Raw genomic sequence first — 24,374 nt, 5'->3', positions numbered from 1 at the left:
TTATTGTGGCGCTCATTATGCAGATTGATTTGTTTCAAAGAAAAAAGGTCTGGGTAGTAACTGAATATCTGTAAATAAGTACTGATGACTGTATTAAATACCATTATATCTGTGCGAGCATTCAGAGTATATTGGAACAATTTTTTTTTTAAATCTTTCTACAAGTTTGCAAATGTGGCACTAAGGGAGGGATTGACAGCAGAAAAACAGTCCCTCGTGTCTGTTTCCATAGGTTATTGAATACATTAATGACTGTGATTTTCATGTGCTTGGCAGTATACAGCCTACATTATTTTTCACAGTAACCTAAATATGTCTAACAAGTATAAATTAGCATTAATATGTATAAAGAATTGGCAGGACAGCCACTTTCAGAATCACTATTTATTGGTCACTGAATTGTTTAATTATATGTATTGTGGTTTTTTTGTTACCAGAGAAGTATTTCTCTCTTACGTGGTCATTTTAGGTTGGAATTGCCCATGTGGCTTTTAAAGGTTATAATGAAAATGTAGGAGGAAAGATTCCTTAAAAAACTGAATTTGTCAACAGCATAGGGCATCTAGGGATTATTTGGAAATTTTAATCCACTGCATTCTGTATAGCAGAACTGCTTCAGCCTTTCATATGATTCTGCAAGCTTTTATTTGCCTAATTGCTTTTCACTATCATCACCTTGTACTTTGCCTTTTCCCTGTTTAACCAAAATTTCCCCCCTTATTTCAGGTTCAACTCATGTTTTTCTTCTGTGAACTCGCTGAGTTGTTCATTGATTCTATATACATGTATTTTGTACCAGGAGGTAATAGAGAAGCCATCAAAAGTTTTGTGAGGAAACACACACACACACACACACACACACACACACACACATCAAAAAATGCAACCCCCATTAGAGATGCAACTTATTCTTTTAAATAAATGTTAGGGGCGCCTGGGTGGCTCAGTCAGTTAAGCATCTGACTTCAGCTCAGGTCATGATCTCACATTTGTCAGTTCGAGCCCTGCGTCAGGCTCTGTGCTGACAGCTCAGAGGCTGGAGCCTGCTTTGGATTCTGTGTCTCCCTCTCTCTGTCCCTCTACTGCCCATGGTCTGTCTCTCTCTGTCTCTCAAAAATGAATAAATGTTAAAAAAATAAATAAACAAATAAATAAATTTTAAAATAAATTTTAAAATGAAATTTTAGAATTTATTTTTAAAATAAACTTTAGAGAGATAAAGGAGATAAGCAACAAGATTAATAAACTATGGGTTATTTTAGAAGGCAATAAACAGAAATTGGTAGTAGGAATGGAGTAGCAAGGTAGGGACTGATTGGCAATTTTAAATAACAGTAAAAGAGTGACATTAGTATCATGAAGAGAGTAACCATGTGCATGTCTAAGGGAAGAATGTTCCAGACAGATGAAATACCGTATGTGAAGCCATTAGGCTGGACTGCCTGGTGAATTGTGGTAATAAGGCAAGACTTTCAATAAAATGAAGTAAGGTAGTCACCCTGAGGGCTTGGGCTTTTTAACTGAGGTACTTGAGAAGGCAGTAGAGAATTTCAGCAGAAGAGCAACATAATCTGACTCAGGGTTTTAAAGACTCCTCCTGTAAATCGAAATCCACAGCATTCTTTAAAGCATATGTCTTATTTTCTGCACTTGGATCTTACTTTCTTAACCTGATTACATCCTCCTTTAAGTCAAGGACATAAGGTATAATCAATCATTTTATATTCCCTGGAGCATCGAAAATAAAGTAGGTGGTGTAGTGGCATTCAGTAAATAATCATTGATTTGGTTTGGGAGGCTGGAGCTGAACAGATAAAGTAAGCATTGCTACCAGCATTAGCAATCCCAGAAATCTTTTCTACACAGATTCATTAGTTTACCTTGTAAATACAAGCAGGCCAATGGAAACTGCTTTTCTGTTTTCAATCTAGAACCAAGAATAAATCACAAACCTTCAGGATGCCTTTTTATTGCCTTTCAAAACATGTAGTTTGAGCAAGTATCCAAAATTTAGAACTTAAACATTAAAGTTCCCTGTGTCCTAGAATGCCTAGGTCCTTTATACTTTAACCAGGAAATTTTCCAATGTTCTCTCCGTTAGAGTGCAGTGACGGCTGTCTTTAACAGATGTAAAATCATCTTTCTCCTATTCATTTCTCAGACATTTATGTCTTGCAGCATGTGAGAAGCATATTAAGAGGCAGTTAGGTAATAGTAGAAAGGTTTCCTCAGATAATGCTCGACAATTCAATCAAAGAAAATCAGGAGGAACACTTCATGGAAAACGGGGACTGAGAGAAGAGAGGTGAGGTTCCTGTGGACATTTAGAATACAAAGAGTGGTCCTTTGCCTTGCTTTTTCATACTTCAGAAACACAACTGCACCTCCATTTTTACAGAATCGTAAATCACCTGTCTACTGATGAAATTACAAAATTAAAAATCTCCTGTAAAAGCCTATTTAATTTAATTTAAAAATGCAGAGTAGCTACTATGCTGATCATGTGCATTGCTTTTGTCTCCATTTATTTCCATTTTATGTCTCAGAAAGGAATATATGGTAATGTTGTACTACTGAAAGTAATCTGTGCGGTCGATCTAAAATTGCAGCCATCAACAATATTTCCCATCTCTCTCTTCTGCCGTTTTTCCTCATTAGTGCTTCTCACTGTTAGCATAGTATATATTCTACTTATTCATGTTACTTCCTAGATATCTCTTTCCTACCCCTATTTACAGGAAGGTTCCTAAGAATCAGATGTATATTTTTAAATCTATCTTATGCATTATTCAGTACTCAGAACTTAAAATAATGACATGTTAGGCCCTAAATAAATATTTGTTAATCAAATGAATGAAACAAACATGATATATTTCATATATATATATATATATATATATATATATATATATATATATACAGATGTTTCTAGTTTGTTGTGTTTTAATTGTATATATGCTACCCCATGACCCAGAGAACTTTAAATTTTTTGCCTATCATTTGCTTAATGGTTTATGAGAATAGTATCATGATTTGAAAAAAACATTATCCATAACAAAGTTATAAAAATACCTATTCATATGTTCTTCTATTAAATGGCTTAGATCTTATGTTAAATTTTTGAATTATCAGGAATATATTCCGTATACAGTGTGAAGGTGTTTCTGCCTTTCACTAATCTTTTCAGTTGCTTTGGTATTACTTACTGTAAAGCTATCCTTCTCACACTATTTTAAAATGCTTAAATTGTCTACCAAGGCCATATAGAGACTGGAGCCTGTTTCTGAACTTTCTAATCTTCATTATTCATTCTTTATTTTTTGCCTAATATGATATTTTTAACTTATTATAGATTTATATTTTATAATTTGCACCACTTAATTGTAATTATTCTTAATTTTATTAATTCTTCTACTTACTTCTCCAGCTAAATTATAGTATCTTTTTGATTAAAAAAAGTCTCTTGAAGTTCTCATTGAATTGTAATATTTTTTAATTTATATAATATTTGAATACAGTAGTTATCTGTTCAGCATTGAGTCTTCCTATCTCAGAAAACATTCTATACCCTTATTAAATTACATATGTCTCTCTGTAGCTGAATAAAATTATTATTTTCTTTATAGAAGTCCTGTTGATTTCTTAGGTTTATTCCTAGGTGATCATTCTTAAAGAGTTTTTACATCTAAGGAAAATAAAATAGCTGTTGACTTGCAGAGCTGTAAATCTATATAGTAAGAAAACCTTTTTAATTCATAAAATTTACAGATATGTGCTACATTTTAAAGGCAATAAAATAGCACACTATAAATAATTGATCATGTACTCTTTCTCAGCCAATTTACTCAACTGAGAATTTCTTGAAAGTGCTTCACACCATGCTCCGTGGTCCAACCCTTTAAACTCTGTAACAAAAAGACATTTATAAATGGAAATGTTTTTTGTTTCTGTCTTTGTACTTCTACTGTATGGATCAGAAAAGTATTGCCATGTGGCTGTCCAGTTAGGGGCAATTTGAAATACCAGAAAACCCACTGACCATAAAACAAGTAAAACTGAATTCTAATGCAATCTCCTACTAAGTAAACATTTACCTCACTTCACTTTTTGGAGTCTCAGTGTCCTAGCTCTAAAATTCAAGATACTGAATTGGAAAGATATTTTAGTTTATTCACTGTGTTCTCCCTGCGTTCCTAATATATGGCAGTGAATAAGGCAAAGTCCCTGTCGTCATGGGAATCAGATTCCAGTGCACCAAGAACTATTCTGGTTCTAACATTCTCTGTGTCTATTGCAAATTGTGATGAAGTGTGGGGGAGAACTAAAAATTAAGTTATAATCAAGAAAGTTATTAAAGTCACTGGAATCCAAATACAGTAAATTGGTGACTATGACCAAAATCAAAAGCTCAGATTAAAGTATCATGTAGTATTCAGTTCGGCCAGTGTCTGCATGTCTGTGGACATGCTTCTTTCCCTTTCCCTTTCTGAACTTCAGAATGCTCATGTGTACAAAGACTATAATAATATAATCTCTTAAAAAAGACTGTGCTCAATAAATGTTAATTTTATCCCTGTTCAACATCCCCTGTGATATATTCCTAAAATTGGAACTTTTCTTCACTCATAAATTACATTAGGCTGAGGTCAACCTAAAGATCACAACAGGTAAAAAATAGAGGAGGGATAAGAAGGAGCTTCTCTGTTGAACAGGATATACCAAACACCTCCTGGAAAGGTAATCTCTGAAATGTCATGTATTTAAGGTAGACCTTGTTTAGTTGAAGGCTAATTTTGTTCCCATCCAAACTAAGGATAATTCCAACTCTAATCAATGGAGAATTACATATGAAATATCATAATGGAAATAGTGGTGACCTGGGTATTTTGGGCAGAGACATATGCTGAAGTAGAAACTTCAGTGGCTTAAAATGCATTTAGCTCAAGCCTTTGTAGTATGTTTTGGTGCAAGCTTGCAGATACAGCATATAGGAACCTCAATTACCGAGTTCCTGTTTTGAGTAAATAGCTGCCCTGTAGGTCACTAAGTGCTATTGCTGACAAGGTTGTATATGAGAAAGCTTTTATTTTAATAACTAGTGGCAACTTGCACTTATAAAGAACCTTGCATTTCTCAAAATCCTTCTTTAGTTCAGAATGGCTACACAGAATTGCAGCCACCCCTGGAATAGTCATCCTAAACCAATTATTAACACAGGACTAAATGGAAGACAAAGAAAAGGAGACTTTTTGAGTAGAGACAGCACCAAAATTTATTCTTACGAAATGTGGTCTGGGGCCTTTATGGACACATTGAACAAAGAGAACTTTGGTTAAAAAAAAAAAAAAAAAAAAAAAAAAAACATTTTTCTTAAGATTCATATGCAATAACCTGCAAATAATTAAGCTTATTTTCCTCAAAAGTAAACTGGGCCTACTACAGAATCTACCTTGTGGTTGTCACCACTTGGTGCTATAGGTTTAGTGACCTTGGGAAAATTATAGTTCTTGTAATCTGTTTCCTGTCAGTAAAATTATGAAAATGTCTCCTCCAAAGACTGTTTTGATGATTAAATTAGGTGCTTATATAGGGCACCTTCCACAGTGTTGCAAAATGAATGGCGTCCATAGAGAAGAGATAATTTTTTTAAATGCTATTGACAATTGTAAAAGTAAACAGACAAAAGTCTATAAGGGGCAATGTTATACACATGGTTTTATATAGAAAACTACAAACATTCTCAGATGACATAAAGAAGACCTCAAAATATAGAAAGCTCGACAATATTTATTCTTGGAAATCTTCATACCCTAAATATATCAAATTTTTTCAAATGGGTTTATATATTCAATGTGATTAAAATCAGGTTTCTAATACAGTGTTTGCATATGTGTAAAACTTCATTCCTAAATTGACTGAAAAGGGAAAATGTCTAGGAATGGCTACAACAATTTTGAAGAAAAAGGCAGGAAGATGTAGTATAAATCTATGTGATTAAGAATACGGTAATAGCAAAAGACAGTAAGTACCCTAATGCAAAAAGACAAATATCTCAATCATATTTGGAAATAGGATCTATGATGGAAGTGGCATAATTAAATAAATAGTAATACAATACTATTTACTGTACTGCACATAATAAATCACTATCCATAGAATGAGACATTGTGAAGAGAGAAACATAACTTCAACAATTTTAAAGAAAATATAGACGGCTTTCTTTATGGCATTTTATAAGAGAAGAAATTTCCTGGAAACACAGTCTGTAAAGAAAAGATTGATAAAATTGACGCAGAAGTGAAAATATAAGCTACACGATGAGCAGGAAATGTCATATATGTATATATATATATATAATGTTAATCTGCATGTATAATATGTATATATGTACATATGAGTATAACATATGTAATATATACATATTATGTTATATAGATGAGAAATGAATAGAATCCAGTATTTATACCAAAATAATACAAAATACTAAGAAAAAGAAAACCTGATATATGAAACTAAAGAAACGGGAATGAATGGGTAATAAATCAATAAACAGGGAAATTCAAAAATGAACAGCAATGAAAAACCACTTAATATATGAAAGTAAAATCTTAATTAAAAATATAACAATATCAAGTGCTGTCTAGAATGCATAAAAATGGAAAATTTCATAAATTTCTAATCAACAAAGAATTTATAAAACTGCTTAGAGTAATGTAGCAATATCTATTAAACTGAAACGAATATTACTAATGAAATCATAGTAGACACACAGTCACAGTGGTTCACTGTATTTTCTGTAATCACTTAATTACAAATAAAAATAGACATTAACTTAAATGTCTATTAAGACAATGCTGGATAACAATTATCTTTCTATTTATATAATATGTAGGATTTAAAAAAAATTCTTTACCTAATTTTGTCCAAAGTTCCCTCCGTAGCCTCCCTTCTCCTTTTTCTCTTCTTCTCTCACTCTCCCTTTCTTTCAATTTCAAAAAGTAATCACTTTGGAGGATTTGGAAGATCTTTTCAGAAAAAAATTAATTCAAAACTGTTACATATGAAGCTTTGAGAAGATGACTACCAAACAAGTCAATCTATTTTAAAATAGAAATGTCACATGTTTCAGGTGAACTCGGTAAAATGTGTGTAAACAAAACAAAATTATTAATTCTACTTTCTGTAGACTTCCAAGCCTATGACTTATTGTCACTGCCCTATGTGAATCCTTACCTATTAACAGATGCATTGAAAAAGTTGGATTTAAATTAATCATGAAAAAATAATAATTAAGAGAGGTATAGAAGTTTTTGAGAGCTGGTAAACTGCAATTAATGTAACTATAGTTTCCTATGATGATATATATTATATTTATATGTTCTTTGATACAAAACAACACTTGACAAATGTTTTTTAACACACATTAAAACAATGCTTAATGAATTTGTAACGCTGTAATCTTATTTTTGTGTATATTGGGGAATATTCACATTAACAAGGGTCAAACTAGTCACCCATCAAAAAATGTGCATTTCTCCAACACATATTCTTCCATTTTAGTATGTTAGTAGTTACATATAAATCAACTTTTGATACATCAGAATGGAGTTTATGTTCTTAACCATGTTTGCCATTGGCGTTATTTAAAGTTAGACTACTTTGACACATTGTCCCCAATGCACTGCTTGTTTAAAGGGTAAGGAAAATCCTTATTATTACAGGGGAAAAAAGTGCTTTGGTATATTCTATTCAGAGTCCAGGGTTAGAACCTAGGCTATGTTGTCATCTCCACATTCAAAATCATAGTGTATTAAGACTTTTTCCACAGCTAACATCCTTGAGGTTGACATCTTCTTGTGACTGAGTAGATAGCAGCAAGAAATTCAATTACAGCAAGCCGGCTCTGTCATTGCACCTGTCTGCTTGCGGAGGAAATGATTTGTAAATTGGGCTTTATCTTTCCCATCCCATAAATCTCCTGTCCATAATTGACACTTGTCACCATAGATGAATAGGGGGAGAAAGAAAACAGAAAGTAAATGAGCAGCCCACCTGGGAAAATGATGTCTTGTTGCCTTTGGGAGTCATTTACAAACAGCAGTACCTACGGGCCAGAGTTTTTATCCACAAGCAGGTGGCAAACATTTTGCTATTGAAAAATACAGTGCCTGAGTTGAATCACAACAAACACCAGACAATCTAGTGATAATTAATGTATAATATTTTCTGGAGAATATAAACATGTCTTCCAAAGAAATAGAAGCTTTCCTTTGCTATTTTTGAAGCTTTCTTATTGCTGCTGCACATTTGTAAGTATCAGGTCGGTGTCTGACCTGTCAAATGCATTCATGAAGCAAGCATTTTGGCTGTCTTGGGAGTTGATATTGTCACTTGTTACACAACTCAACATCAGTTCAAAGTTGTTTAATACCAGTGTCGACAGATTGGTTTTAAAAAGACATAAGAATGACGATGTTTTCTTTCAAATGTCAAAGAAAGGAACAAGGGATTTCATAAAGATGATCTTGGGAGCAAGCACTAACCATAAACACATGACAGATAAACCTTCATATCTAATTTCCCTAAATGACTCATTTAATTTTATATTTCTTTCTGAAGCTTATCTCACATTGTGAGACATGCGTACTTTAAAACAAGAAAAATGTTTCAGAATTTAATAATCTCTTGATACTGAAATGCCTGAGAATTCTAAAAAAAAATCATTCTTAAATATCTCCAAAATTTTCATTGTTTTAAATACAAAATATAACCATATGTGCAAATAAATAAATTCAAATGACAGAACAAATTCTTTACAAGCTAAATTATGAATAACAAAAATCATTGTGTATGCATCATGTATGGCTTTGAATAGTGTTTTCTTCATATTACTTGTTTTTTCGATAATTTAATTCTCAAGTGCATATCTTTTATCAATATTTTAATCATCTTCAACTTATTAGGAAATAAGAACTTAGCATTCCTTTTCAATTTTGCAAAATCGAGAATTATTTCTTTCATCCATATGACTTACAAATAGTTCTAACCAATAGGGTAACATCTTCAACACTCTCTTTGCTCCCACAGATGAGCAAAGTATAAAGAGTTTATATTTTTCCTAGAATGGGAGCAGACTATTAGAAATGGAGCTTTGGCAAGAGCGTAGATTTAACTTAAATACCTCTATATGCCTGTCACCTGGGATTCCACGGGTTGTTTGCCTACCGTTTACAGAAGTTGTAAGCATTCTGTTATTTTTATGCTACAAAATGAAAGTTTGTCCAAGGAAGTTAACTTGCTCCTCTGTAGGTTATTGTTAGCATAAAACAAATGATTTATTTATGCCCACTTTAGTATGCTGGGCTTGTAAACACAGCAGGGAATTTCTTGGATATTGATCTAAAGCAATAGGCATTTATAGCATAATATGGTGGTATTCCATAACCCTTTATCAAGGTCAGCTTTGTCATCTGGCAACTTAACTGAAGAACAAAGAAAAATCTTTCAATACAAGTAAGAGTGTTACATTTTTACCTGCTTTTGCTTAAATCAGCAGTTTTTAATAACAAATATATCGGCGCTTGTTATCTAAGGAGTATCATCAGTCTGGACACATATATTTAAAATACTCAGGGGATATGAGCAATATCAGCCAGCATTGGAAGTAGACATGTGAATATTGTATTCACATGACAAATTGTTTTAAAGCTTCTGTAAGCAGATGCATTATTTGTCCAAATGTCAAAAAACCTTTCAGTTTGTCCCACAACCATGTATGGAGTGCTCCCTTTGTGTCTGGTACGGTACAGTATCTGGATATAACCATGAGGAAATATATAGTCCTTACCCCAGTGGAGCTCATCATATTCTGTAAGGGAGGAACTCTGTATGAAGTATACACCAAGTAAGGACAAGCTGCGCTTTTGGTTGTCTTGAAGTTATGAGCAGGTTGCCAGCAGGCTGGGGTATAAGGATTTCCAAATAGAGGAAATCGAGCAGCCATAACCATGGAGTAACGAAATAGCATGAACTGTTCAAAAAAAGAGAGATTTTCCTGTTAAAGAATCTTGACGGCATTTTGCAACTCTGACATAAAGATATGAGAAGGAAATGATGGGTAATTGGTACTGGAGGAGTAAACAGAGGCCAGTCACAACAGACCTTGTATGCTGTGCTAATATCATGACACTTCCTCTCCATTCTGTACTTAGTATGCTAAGAACTTCCCGTCTTTTCTCATTTTATACTTTCAACAGCTCAGTATTATCTTAAAACTCGATATTAACTTCATTTGAGAGGTGAGAAAACTGAGGCAGAATGAAAGGAAGTGTGTCCACAGTAACACCCCTTAAGGTACCCAACACTCTGACTCTTAATTGGGATTTATTAAAAACACTTTAAAGTATCAGAATAACATGATTAAAATGTGTTTTGAAAGGTTATAATAACATTGTTGGGGTGCCTGGGTAGCTCAGTCGGATAAGTGTCAGACTTTGGCTCAGGTCATGATCTCATGGTTCATGAGTTTGAGCATTGGATCAGGCTCACTGTTATCGGCACAGAGCCTACTTTGGATCCTCTGCCCCCCTCCCCCCATCTCTCTCTTTCCCTTTCCTGCTTGCACACACACACTCTCTCTCTCAAAAATAGATTTAAAAAAGGATTAAAAAATAATAATAGTAAGTAAATAAAATTTTACAACAGCATTATAAAGAAGTGTTAAGGTCATAAATCAATTAAGTTAACAAACCAACATATTAGCAAAGAAAATTCCCTATAATCAGAAAATATTAGTTTATAATTAATATCAGGAGGTTTAACATATAATGCTTTATATAGTAAATGTCATCCTTACATTAGAATTTGTATGGATGATTTCAAATTTTGTAGAGCATTTACCAAGTAATGTTCAAAATAAAAATAAATTATGTAGGACATAATAATTGAATAAGACAGTTCCTCTCTGCACCTCAGCAAGTGCCTAAGTATAGGATATCCCCATGGACTTAAAATGTTTAGGGTTCCAAATATATCGTATTTAAAATATTTGTTAAATTTTAAAATGCCAGTTTACATTTAAAAATGCAAATAAATGTAAATGAACTGAATAGAAATATTTCTTGATGTATTGCTTTGTAAAGTCGTTTGGCACGTTTACTTCTTTAATTTCTTTCTTAATAATGCTGACATGTATTGAAAGATTGCTAATTGCTAAGTATTGTGCTAAGTGATTTACATTCATTGTCTTTCTAAATCCTTGCAACACTCCTTTTATTCCCATTTTATTCCCATTTTATTCCCATTTTGCAGATGACTCAGAGCAGTTTAGCAACTTGAGCAAGATGACAAAACTAATCAGTGGCAGAGCTGGGATGGAAGCTTCTCTGTGACTTCAAATCTTGTGAAGTTGGGGGTGGCGTCGTTGGCAATGCACTGTCTTTCTGTTTACTATAATTACCCATGTATGCATTTAAAACGATAACCAATCATATGTTGTGGTGGTGGTAGTTAATTTCAAGCATTTAACCTAGAATTGTAAGTAGTTTTTCTTCTAACTCTGGGCCATAATGGAGTTACAGTTTCTGCATGCATGGGCGTGTGTGTGTGTGTGTGTGTGTGTGTGTGTGTGTGTTCTCACACCAAGTGTCTCACAGTCAAATGACTTTTTGCACCTTATCAAAGGAATAATGTACAGTTTTCCAAATGGATAGAGGTCAGCCGCTAACTAACGGTTCTTGTTTCTTGAACATGTAATCCCGGTAATCTGCTACCAGAAAATTATCCCTTGTCTGTTATTTAATGATAGAATATTAATCTATTTTGCAACCTTTTTTTTTTAATTTTTTTTAACGTTTATTTATTTTTGAGACAGAGAGAGACAGAGCATGAATGGGGGAGGGTCAGAGAGAGGGAGACACAGAATCCGAAACAGGCTCCAGGCTCTGAGCTGTCAGCACAGAACCCGAGCGGGGCTCGAACTCACGGACCGTGAGATCATGACCTGAGCCGAAGTCGGCTGCTTAACCGACTGAGCCACCCAGGCGCCCCATATTTTGCAACCTTTATCAAATATTTTATTTGGTTTATATGGCTAGATGCTTGATGATAATTCTTTCTTTTGTATTTGACTAAAAAATCTCAAAACCATAAAAACACTGGACTTCTGTTAAATTCACAAATTCTTATTTTATTTTTATTTTTTTTAAGTTTTACTTAAAATCCAATTAGTCAGTATACAGTGTAATGTTAGTTTCACATTTACAATATAGTGTTTCAACACTTCATACAACACCAGTGATCATCACAGCAGTGTCTCTCCCATTCCTCCACCCACCTCTCCTCTGGTAACCATCAGTTTGTTCTTAGGAGTCTGTTTCTTAAAGAGGGAGTCAACCAAAAGTTCTTATTTTAAAATACTTTGGAAGAAAACTTCTATTCAAAGTAAATTCTTCGTAAGTACAAACCATATAGAATCTGCCTTCCACTTTTCATTGATATGTAGCACAAAATATGTTACACAATTGTTTGTTTACTATCCCAAGCAATTTTGAACAAAAATAAGTAATGTGTCTAGAAATATGATGGAGTTTTCCAGAGAAGCTCTTCTTTCCAGAAGAACTTCCAGAGAAGTTTTCCAGAGAAGTATTCCAGAGAAATATTAAGTGAACATCAGCAGGGTACTGTTTGCAACACAGACAATTGGGATATATTTCATTGTTGTGTTCGTTACCTGCAGTTGCATATTTTGTTTTGTTTTGTTTTATGGTGATGATGAATGATATTTGTATTAACCAGGAAGTAGAATTGCCTTTAATGAATCATTCGTGTGACTTTCTGCCAGGACTCTAATCTTAAAATTCCTGGACAGTGGGGATCCTGACGAGCCTGGGGATCACTGAGCTAAAATTATTATATAATGGAAGGTGCGCATAACCCCTCATCTCTTCACTTCTCAAGAAACAAAAGTTGCTGAGTCTTGGTAGTAGTTTGTGGAGAGTTTGCTGATTTAAGGTGAAAGACCTCTACACTGAATAAGTAATGTAAAACTAAAAAAAAAAAAAAAAAACCAAAAAAAAAAAAAAAAAAAAAACTAAGAGAGGAGAGAGAGAGAGAGAGAAGGAGAAGAAGGAGAAGGAGAAGACGAAGAAGAGGAGGAGGGGGAAAGAAATCCTTTCTATTCCAGAGGAAAATTTTCAGTCAGAATTTTGTAACAAAAACGAACTATAGTGACGATAGTCCCTTAAAATTAAACCTGGCAAGTTGACCCACAGAGTTGAGCAAACATCTAATGCTATTTCTCACGTATGGGTTGTTGTTTGAACAGGGTGTTGAAGTGTTATCAATGCCATACCTTTATTAAATACTGAATTTATTTTTAGAAGATATCAGCCAATAAAATTTCTGAGACTGCCTTCCACAAATGAGAAATATCTTTGAAAATATATAAATATTTTATTTCACAAAACCTTTCTGTAGTTACCACATGAGGGAAATTACTAGCCATAGAATTAGCAAAATATGTTGATCATAAATTGCTAGCTACAAATATGAAGATGTTTTTATATAAATATCATATGTGTATGTATATATATATATGTGTACGTAGTCTTATATATGACATGTTTAATTAATTTTTTTTTTTAACGTTTATTTATTTTTGAGACAGAGAGAGACAGATCATGAATGGGGGAGGGGCAGAGAGAGAGGGAGACACAGAATCGGAAGCAGGCTCCAGGCTCTGAGCCATCGGCCCAGAGCCCGACGCAGGGCTTGAACCCACGGACCGCGAGATCGTGACCTGAGCTGAAGTCGGACGCTTAACCGACTGAGCCACCCAGGCGGCCCATATATGACATGTTTAAAAGTCATTTTTGTGACTTTACATTTTAGATGCTATGAATAAAAGACTGTAAGTATTTTATTACATGGATAGTTACTTAAATATTTAAAAGGTAACTTTTACCACTGTAAGTATATACATCATTTCAGACAAATAATAAGAAAATAGGTATAAACTAAAATCCACCAGTATAATAACCATTTAAATACAAATTCAGGGAATTGAGACCAACTTTTTTTCTTTATTACTAATTTTTTTAATTGACATAGTTAAAATACAATGTCGCATTAGTTTCATTTTGATAGGCTTTATTTTACTAACAAGCGTATATAACCAATGATTTTACATGTCCTACTTGATCTCCAAAGTCCTGTGCAGGCACATAGAATAATATATAAGATGAAAGAACTTGATTGTGTATGGAAAAATTTTTTTAATAAAATAAAGCCCCAGAATACTATAACCAATATTATTCTAGGTACTTTTAAAAGCTGTTAGTTTAAAAAAAAAAGCTGTTAGTTTAAAAACCATTTGAATTAATAGTTTGAATTCATTGGTATCAAAATTTATCTAAGTGATGACTGAAAATTACCAAAAATTCATTGCTGACTTTTGCATTATCCTAATTAACAGATTGGTATCCCTACGTTGTTTCTTATTTTAAATCATTTGGAGATTTATGATTTCTCCCTCGAAGAACTACAATATACATTGCAAGCAGTAGTAAAAAAAAACCAAAGTGTCATCTTAAGGTATATAAACTACATTACAAAGTTCTATGAGATATTTTAGCACTGTAATTTGAGAGAACTAAACTAGAAGTAAAGAAGCAAAGTTGCTTCCTAGAGGAAATTTTTAGATAATTGAGGGTTGTTATATTTGTTCATTAATCCAGAATTTAATGGATACCTAGAGACTGGGAAAAATAGTGGGGACATATTGGTTAGCAAAACCAAACATGACCTCCCAACCTTATAGAACTTACAGTCTAGTGGGGGAAATAGACATTCATCAAATAATTTTATAAACACGTGTCAATTTCCAGCTCTGAAGTGCTGTCAGGAGGGATTTCCTAAATCCAGGAGAACACTTAATAGGTTGGATTGTATCAGAGAGGAGAAGAGAAGTTGGAAAAGATACACTAAGAGAAACGGTCACAATGATGTTTTCACTCAGTGCGAAAGGAGTTTAACACAACTGAGGAATAAAATGGAGTACCAGATACACAGAGTAATGGAGATTGAATGTGGTGAGACTGGAAAGATAGATGGAGGTCAGACAGTAAGTCATGTTAAGAATTTTGGTTCTTATTCTAAGAGTCATCAAAAGCCTATTTTTAACAGCTTTCATTAGATATAATTTGCATACAATAAAATTCACATATTTCAAGTGTATAATTCAGTGATTTTTAGTAAATTTACAGAGTTTTGTAACCATCCCCATAATTCAGTATTAAAACATTTTTTTACCCCAATGAGATCCGCCATGCCCAGTTACAGTCACTCTCCATTCCTACCCCTACACCTAGCCAAATACTAAGCTATTTTGTGTCTATATAGGATCATATAGGATTGTCTTTCTAAATATTTTATATAAATAGATTCATACAATGTGGGTCCTATGCATCTGGAATTTTTCACTTAGCATAATGTTTTGGGTTTTTTTTTTAATGTTTATGTCTGAGAGAGTGTGAGCGGTGGAGGGGCTGAGGCGGGGGTGGGCAGAGGATTCCAACTGGGCTCTGTGCTGACAGCAGCAGGACTTATGTGGGGCTCAAACTCATAAACCATGAGATCATGACCTGAGCCAAAGTCAACTGACTGAGCCACCCAGGTGCCCCTATCATAAGGTTTTTTGAGGTTCATACTTGTTGGCCCATCCATTTTTACAGGTTAATACTGTCCCCTTGTAAGTATTCCATTTTATGTGTTCATCAGTTGATGGACCTTTAGGTGTTTCTTTTTTTTTTTTTTTTTCTTTTTTTTCTGCATGAATAATGCTATTCTGAACATCCAGGTTTGAGAATTCATGTAGACCTATGTTTTCTCCTGGTGAGACAACTTAAGAGTGGAGCTATTGGGGGGCGCCTGGGTGGCGCAGTCGGTTAAGCGTCCGACTTCAGCCAGGTCACGATCTCGCGGTCCATGAGTTGGAGCCCCGCGTCGGGCTCTGGGCTGATGGCTCGGAGCCTGGAGCCTGTTTCCGATTCTGTGTCTCCCTCTCTCTCTGCCCCTCCCCCGTTCATGCTCTGTCTCTCTCTGTCCCAAAAAGTAAATAAAAAAAAAAAAAAAAAAACGTTGAAAAAAAAAAAAAAAAAGAGTGGAGCTATTGGGTCATACGGTAACTTTATATTTAACTCGTTAAAAACTGCCAAACTGCTTTTCCAAAGTAGCTATTCCATTTTACATTTCTACCAACAATGTATAAGAGTTCATTTTTCCACATCCTTGACAACGCTTGATATCACCTGTCTTTTTGATTATAGCCATTCTGACAGGTGTCATGTGTTATCATAATGTGGCTTTAATTTGCATTTCCTTAATGACTAATGAAAATGAACATCCTTTTATGCCACCTTGAGGAAATTTGACTTTTTGTTGAGGAGAAGGGGCTTGCAAAGGACAAATAAAAGAATTAGCCACACAGAAAGCCAGGAGAGTGTGTCATGGAAGCTAAGGAGAAAAGGAGAGAAAGATTAACAATGTTACCAAGAATCCAAGAAAGATGAGGACTGCGAACAGTACTTTCATGTGTCTAGGCGAGGGCATTGGTGGCTGTATCCATAACTCACTGGATAGAATGAGGTGGACTGAAACCAGACTGGGGAAGGTTGGAGCATGAGTGGAAGTTGAGGAAATGGACTAAGAGAATCTAGACAACTTTGTTTTGACATATTTGTCAAATATTTGACATATTCTTCCCTTTGACAAAGGGAAGAAGAGAGATTCCTCACCAGGTGGAAAAGAATATAGGCTTGACATATAATTTTATTTTCATGGGAGAAAGTTGAGTTATGTAAAATCTGTTAGGAAAAATCTAATAGAGAGGAAGACACTGGTTATATAAAAAAGAATGCATGGGGTGCTCAGTCGGTTAAGCATCTGACTCTTGATTTCAGCTCAGGTCATCATCTCATGGTTTGTGAGTTCAAGCCCCATGTCAGGCTCTGCCCCGCTCTCATCCCCTCTCTTTCTCTCAAAAATAAATAAATGAACCTAAAAAGAGAAAGAATGGGTAATTCGTAGTATAATGAATTTATCCATTTATTTAGCACATACGAGATGCCTAAAATACGCATAGTAGAATATTTCTTGTTAGAACTGTGAATCAGTTTGAGACCCTCTTTTTCACATAGGAATTTCTTGAGTATAAAATGATTAAATGAAATAATGTCATTGAAAAGTGTTCTTATAAAAAGTTCTGTATTTATGTTAGTTGACATATTGTTCATGCTGTCTAGTAAATGTCTTCTCTAACCAAAATATGTTTAAATCACTTGCTCTAACCTTTTTCAGGCCTGCTGTTGCTCTGCTCATGTCCTATAGCTTTCTGGTCCTACAGGGAAAAGCCTTATCTGAAATAACTCCCTGATACAGCCAAACAAAAAAATGTTTTTTCCACCTTACTCTTGAAAGTGACAGAAAAGGACTTAGTGGTGCCATTAATATCTCTTCAAGTCCTAACTTACATAAAAGTACTTTTGTTCATGATCTAGTGCCTTCATTTAGGAATCTGAATCACTTCCCTTGGTCCTTACTCTTCTATATTCAGAAAAGAAATTGAGCAGGTTGGGGATGGGGTGGGAATCAAGTTAAGTGAATGGTCGCCGTCCCCACTGCTGTTGGGAAGATTAGGGTGGCGGACAGTGCTCGTTTCCTCTTTAATAACAAGTTCTTTCTTCTTTTTTTATTATCATTTTTTAGGACAGCGGTACACCCCGCTTAAAATTTAAAACTCCATTTCCAGTGTAGGGAATGAGATGAATGAGATGTAAACAGAAGATTGCTAGAGCTTGCTGTAAGAGTTGGCTTTCCTTATTTGGATCGTGAGCATTCCACATTGCCTTTTTGTTGCATGCCAGCAACGTGGATGTGAGGGCTGTAGTAGCAGCAACAGCAGCATCTTGCAACCACGAGGGAAAGGCCGGGGGCATCATCTGTAAATCCTGGAGCCAATGAACAAAGTATAGCAACTGCCCATCTGCAGAGTACTTTTTTTTTCTTTTTTCTTTCCTTGTTCTTTTTTTTTTCTTTTTTTTTGCATGAGGAAAGCAAAAACAAAAACCTTAAACCACTGTTTATTTGTTTTTTGTTTTTTTTTTTCCTACTTGCAGCCAAACAGACTCCAACTCAGGGGGACACAAACTTTTTCTGAAAAGTACTAGATAATAAGTATTTCACACATTACAGGCCATATTTTCTCTGTTGCAATTCCTCACCTTTGATATTTAGCACAATAGCAGCCATAGACCATCTGTAATCAGATGCAGCTATGTTCTATTTAAAGTTTATTCATAAAAACAGTTGACTAGCCAGATTTGGCCCATGACCATTGACCCCTACTCTAACTGATAAAAGGTAAAATGTTATCCTAATTGTATTTATGTTCTAGTTAGTTTCTGACATGGTTATTTCTAGGTGGCTGAATACTATGGAATAAAGTAAAAACTTCATATATGGCAAGAGGAGGAGAGAAGCAGAAGGCAAGCAAAAGCTGATCAGTTTCTGTCTCTGGCTAGGAGACAACAGAATTTTAGGAGTATTTGGGGATATCTTAAATTTTTTACTGAGCACCATATTCAGTAGTAATTACAAATACATTGTACGCATTGTGTTGGTTTTTTGTTTCGCCTAGTTGCTAGTATTAAAACAGGATTATTTAACTCCTTCTCTGTACCCATGTACAATATTTTGGGTCAATTACATGTTTGTCTGCTAACCTGGCAATCACAGTGCTATTTGTGATATTGTTTCTATGAGAAATGAAGCCCAAATTACAAACAACTAAACCTCAAATTAACTTTTGGAACCAAATATTCATGAATTGATAACTCCCCCTGCCTATAACTATTCATTATAAGCTAGATTTTCCCAGTGCATAAAAGTGACTCCTTGGGTATTAATTGGCCACTGTAGTAAACTGCATTAATTTTCTCTTGGAACTAAAATATTATTTGCTGAATTAATGCCACATTGCACCATTGGCATCATACAGGTTTAGGGAATTCAATGTGGTTTTCATTTGTGCCTAACTTCCTAGGCAGTAGCTTATATGTTGTGAAGCAGCAACTTTAAAATACAAGCTGCAATGTTAGCTGAAATTATTTAGCAGATTGCATTAAACTAAGTGCTTAGTTTGTAGTAAGATCTTGATTGAAGTAAACTAATAACTGATGACTGATATTGAGAACTTATTATTAAGCAATACGAATTTGTTAAGTTTATGCACTGTGAGAGAAAATATATTCAGAATACCTGGAGCAGATATATTTTCTCCACAGTGAGGTAACATTTTACACTTAAACATTTTAAATGAACAGGTTTAGTGAGATACTTCAGGTCTTATTTTTCTTCTCCACTTCTTTATCCCATTCTTCCTTCCTTCCCCTTCCCTTCTTTCTTTTTCCCCTTCTGGAATAGTTCAACTTATAATAGAATGGGATTAAAATCAAAATTAATTGTGAGGAACACTACCAGAATGATGATTTGGGGAAAAAAAAGTAAAAAATAAAATGGACAAAACCACAAATGGGGAACACTTTTTGGAAAAAATAATAATTTTAGATAACATTTTAGAAAGTAGGATGGTTTGAATACATGAGAGCTTAGGCCTGGAGAAAAATAGAGTCAAAAACAATTCATACCAGAGTAGAAGATGCAAAGAGGAGGGAGCTCCTGGGTGGTTCAGTCGGTTGAGCATCCAACTTCAGCTCAGGTCATGATCTCACAGCTCATGGGTTTGAGCCCCATGTCGGGCTCTGTGCTGACAGCTCAGAGCCTGGAGCCTGCTTTGGATTCTGTATCTCCTCTCTCTGTTCCACCCCTGCTCGTGCTCTCTCTCTCAAAAATAAATAATGATTTTTAAAAAATTCTTTTAAAAAGATACAAAGAGGAGAGAGAATAAAAAGAAGTTGTAAAGTAGGAAAGCATGAAGTTGATAGCAGTCAGAATATAATGGACTTGGCTATTCTCTTCAATCATTATCGAGAACTTTGAGATAGAATAAAAGAATGGTGCCCTATGAAATTATCAATCTTATATTTGCTGCATTGGGTTTTGTGTTGTATGACTTTAAGCATATGTATATATCATTCTATAAATGGATATACCCTCAATTATATATCGTATAATGATGTGGCTTTCAAAAAAATTTCAATTTATTTATTAATACTAATCCACAGAAGCGTATTGTATATCTTTACTTTGGTACATTCATACACGAACACTCACATGTGAAACATTTTATGAAACTATATCATCACATGCAAAGAACACTCAATTTTTATTCTCTTTCATTAATTTTAAGAAACTTTGGTAGCAATACATTATATTGATTTTACAATGATGAAAAATGGCAATATACTGGAAAAAGATTTGGAAGCTCTAAATGCAGTGAGGTCTCACAGTAAGCACACAGCGGCAGTCAGTAATGCAAGTTTTATTCTAATGGAAAATAGGATTTATTTTGAATGTGTATAACTAACACACTGCTATCAGGCAAAACTGATGTCACTTCTTTCTTTAATATGCTTCTTATCGACAATGTTCCTCTTAGTAAACAACCAACATGTTTAAATACATGCTCTACTGCTCCTGAAGAGTAAACCAAGTGTGGACTTCCAGAATATTGTTATAATATACTGAATAATTTAAATATTGTGTAGATATTTAGGAGAGGAACTAATGAGCTTGCTTTGCACATAATCATATATGTGAATTTATATAAATATTAGTATATGTTATTATATAATTTAAGAACAGTCACATGATGTCATGGTATTATGCAATAGTATATAAACTAAACTTATTTATCTAAATAAGAGATTATACTCATACACATATGTAAGAAAATATAGTTACAGTAATCAAACATAAATATCAAACAAAATAATTTAGACAGTCTTTATTTAAAATAAATTAATAGAAATAGTATTCATGTTGTAAAGAAGTTAGATAGCTATGAAAATTATAATTAAACATATTGATAACATAAGCATTTGGACTAAGTTAACATTTCAAAAATTGTCAACTGGTATTACAGTATTGTTCTGATTGAAATACAACACAATTCTCTATTTATAATAAAACATATTCCAATACCAAAGAAAATATACACAACTGAAATGTTGCTTTGATGACATGTATGGGAGGTTTTTGTCATTAGCCAATGTGTGTATATGAATATGTAAGTATAGATATTCTATATGTATTCTATTTAAAGGTTCATTTTCATTCTTGAAAAGATCTAGTTGTGGGCCATAGTCACATTGTTGGCCTTGTAAATAAGCTAGTCTTTTGCTATGGATTCATGAAAAATTAGTGATAGAACCAGATTACCTGATAGACCATGTGTGATGATGGCTTTAAAAAATATCATTCAAAATATTTGTTTTTTTACCACCCAAAATAGAGACATTGCTTCATCTGTATTTTGCTCTCAATTCAATATATATTATGATATTTTGAAAAAGAAATGTATTGTTGGTCCCCTTCCCATGTAGGTAGTTTTTTTTTTCCAGTTTTTACAGTAGTATGTTCCTTCTAAATGGCTTAAATTAATGTCTTTCTGTCTAGCTGGTACATATAAAATAATATAAATTATAGAAATTGGTCATTTCTAAATTATAGAAATTGAATAAAAACTCTCAATATAATTTATATCAGCATTTATTATGGAGAGCACTGGAATTTCACCTTGAAATGGCAATTTATGTTCCCCCCAAAGCTGCAAAGAAATTGTTCTCAAACTCAGCTGTATGTTAGCTTCATCTGAGAAGCATTTGAAACATACTGATGCCTGACTCCGACGTTAGAGTATTCTTAAGTGAGTCCCAGGCATCAGTAAATCTAATACAGACAAAAAATTATAGGATAATAATACATAATATATTGTTTTGAGATCTTACCATGTACCAGGAATGGTTTTCAGTATTTAATATGTATTTATATATAAAATTTCTAGAACAATTCTATTTATAAAGTATCCAATCTGATTATAGCTATTTTATTTTATTTTTTAATGTTTATTTATTTTTGAGAGAGAGAGAGAGAGAGTGGGACAGAGAATCTGAAGTGGGCTCTGTGCTGACAGCAGCAAGCCCGATGCAGGGCTCGAACTCACAAACCGTGAGATCATGGCCTGAGCCATAGTCAGATGCTCAACAGACTGAGCCACCCAGGTGCCCCAAGATTATAGTTATTTTAAAGTTGAGAAAGCTGAGGCACAGGGAAGTTCAATTCCTTGCTCAAGGTTGCACAGTTTTCAAATAAACAATGAAACTCATGAGCAAATCCAGTAGACAAGTTCACTGGGACTGTGCCCTTCACTCCTACACTGCCACTTCTCTAAATTTCCTGCCTTCAAGGAGCATCAGAGTACCAGAGGAGACGTTTAAAAAACTATGAAATAACTAAATGTTATATCGTGTAGTACTGTCAACAAGGGAAATAGTATTTTAGGGAAAAAAGTAATAAATCTGTATTAGCTGAAACAGAGGAAGAATGATTCAGTAAGTTGTCACTTACTGGTGGAGGCCATTAGAGAGAAGTCATGGGCCCAGTCTTGAACCTGGCTCTGTTGTTATTTAGTTGATATAAAGTTCTCTCTTGCAGATTATAGACTTGATGACAATATTCCTGATAATTAGTTTAAATATGTAGTTATACCAGTCAAACACTGAATTAGAATTGATTTTTTTTTAAGCAGTGATAGTTTTTGTATGGTTTGCTCTTTACTGCCTCCCAAGAACTTACTAGCACATGCTTTGTATCTTATGTAGGCTATTGTACTTACTTGTGTATTCAGAATGTGCATATTCACATTTTAACTCATTTTCTACATTAAAATCTCCTTGAAAGTGAGAACTTGAGCCTCATAGTCTTTGGAATCTGAACAATTCTTTGTTTATACTCTATTCAGTCATGAAAATTTTTATGTTGAATTTATAAATGAATGAAACTCTCATCAGAAATCAATGACAATGTTGTTAGAGTGATCTTACCTTCTGGACATTTTAGTATAACAGTGAAGGGTACTTAAGACTAATCCTAGAATACTTTTAAAAGACATTGCTACTCAGAATGCTAATATATGATAAGTAGCTTGTCCCAGAAAGAAAACCATCAAGGAGACTGCAAAGAAAAAGAAATGCTTCTTTCATCAAGAAAGTTTTGCTCAGAAAAAAGATGTCAGCTGAGCAACAACAACAAAAAAGTCCTGGCTGTTGTAGTTGTACATCTGACACAAACTCCTCCGCTCCTCATAGGCCACTGACTTGTGGCTGCACTTGGCCTTGCAATAGCCAGTCTGCACTTAGCGTGTCACTATCTTAAATATTTAAGTTATAATAAATTTATTTAGTACTCATTTCCTTTTATGAAGCAATGACTCCAAATGAGTTTTAACAATGAAGACATTTAGCCTATTCAGCCCATGTAACCTCACCTGCCTGTTTTTCACCTGCAGGCACTAGTCTGCTCTGAAATATTTTATTCTCCTCAGAGGATTCATATTAAATACTGGCTTACCAGCAGTTTCATTGCAGCATAATTTATAAGAGAAACAGATGGGAAAGGCCCATGCTTATTGACAAGGGTCTGGTCAGATACATCCTAGTACATCTGTATAATGGAACACGACACAGTTGAAAGAGCTGTGCAGAGCTGCATGTGTTCAATAATACAATTTTTAAAATGAAGTATAAATGAAAACATCAAGGTTTTGAACTGTGCTATCAGAATGCCATTCATGTAAAAAAATGCATATACTTGTACATACCTAGGCTGCTTCTGGAAGGGTATCAAAGACTGCTAAGCATGGTTGCTTTAGGGAAGGGTAACTGTGTCATGGGATCAGATTGGGAAGGAGTCTTTCTTTTTGCTATACATTATTATACTTTTTGAATTTTGTAGGATATACATGAATTCGCTCTTTTTTACAAAAATAGTAATTAAACAAACCTCTACTCAGTTTGATCGCTTCTGGTATCTGCAGGTTCTAGGACTATTGCCTGTGGAGCAGGTCCCTAAGGGCCTCTTCATCATTATGTCACATCGTGGAATCTTAGCAAATTTAAATGAATGAATGCTCAGCTTTCCTCCTTCTAGCATCTACTCGCTCCCACCTAGAATGATTGTTCTGTAGTTGAAAACAGATGAGAATTACAACTTAAAAGCATGAGATTCAATCTAAAATCTGCCCCTTCCTGATTGCATTCTACTTAATTTCTGAAACCCAGCTTCTTCACGAATAAAATAGAACCTACCTAGTTCACAGAGTTTTGGTAGGGAAGAAAGAAGGCTATACACATATATCA

General features: G+C 34.2%; 1 protein-coding gene across 6 annotated transcripts in view; it reads left to right on the top strand.

Annotated features, from left to right (window-relative positions):
• Nucleotides 1-24,374, top strand: part of EPHA7 (EPH receptor A7) — a 172,456-nt gene that overhangs the window by 108,941 nt on the left and 39,141 nt on the right. The window contains exon 6 of one of the 6 annotated variants that reach the window (XM_058734731.1): nucleotides 11,311-11,450. The exons of the other annotated variants lie outside the window; for them this stretch is intronic. Within the exon in view, the coding sequence (XP_058590714.1) occupies nucleotides 11,311-11,390 (80 nt within the window). The 3' untranslated portion in view covers nucleotides 11,391-11,450. Of the gene's footprint in view, nucleotides 1-11,310; nucleotides 11,451-24,374 lie in introns of those variants that run through there. 6 annotated transcript variants of the gene reach the window in all.

Source organism: Neofelis nebulosa, chromosome 6 (genome assembly GCF_028018385.1).
Source record: "Neofelis nebulosa isolate mNeoNeb1 chromosome 6, mNeoNeb1.pri, whole genome shotgun sequence".
NCBI classification, from domain to species: Eukaryota; Metazoa; Chordata; class Mammalia; order Carnivora; family Felidae; genus Neofelis; species Neofelis nebulosa.
This window is presented reverse-complemented; position numbering and strand designations above follow the sequence as displayed.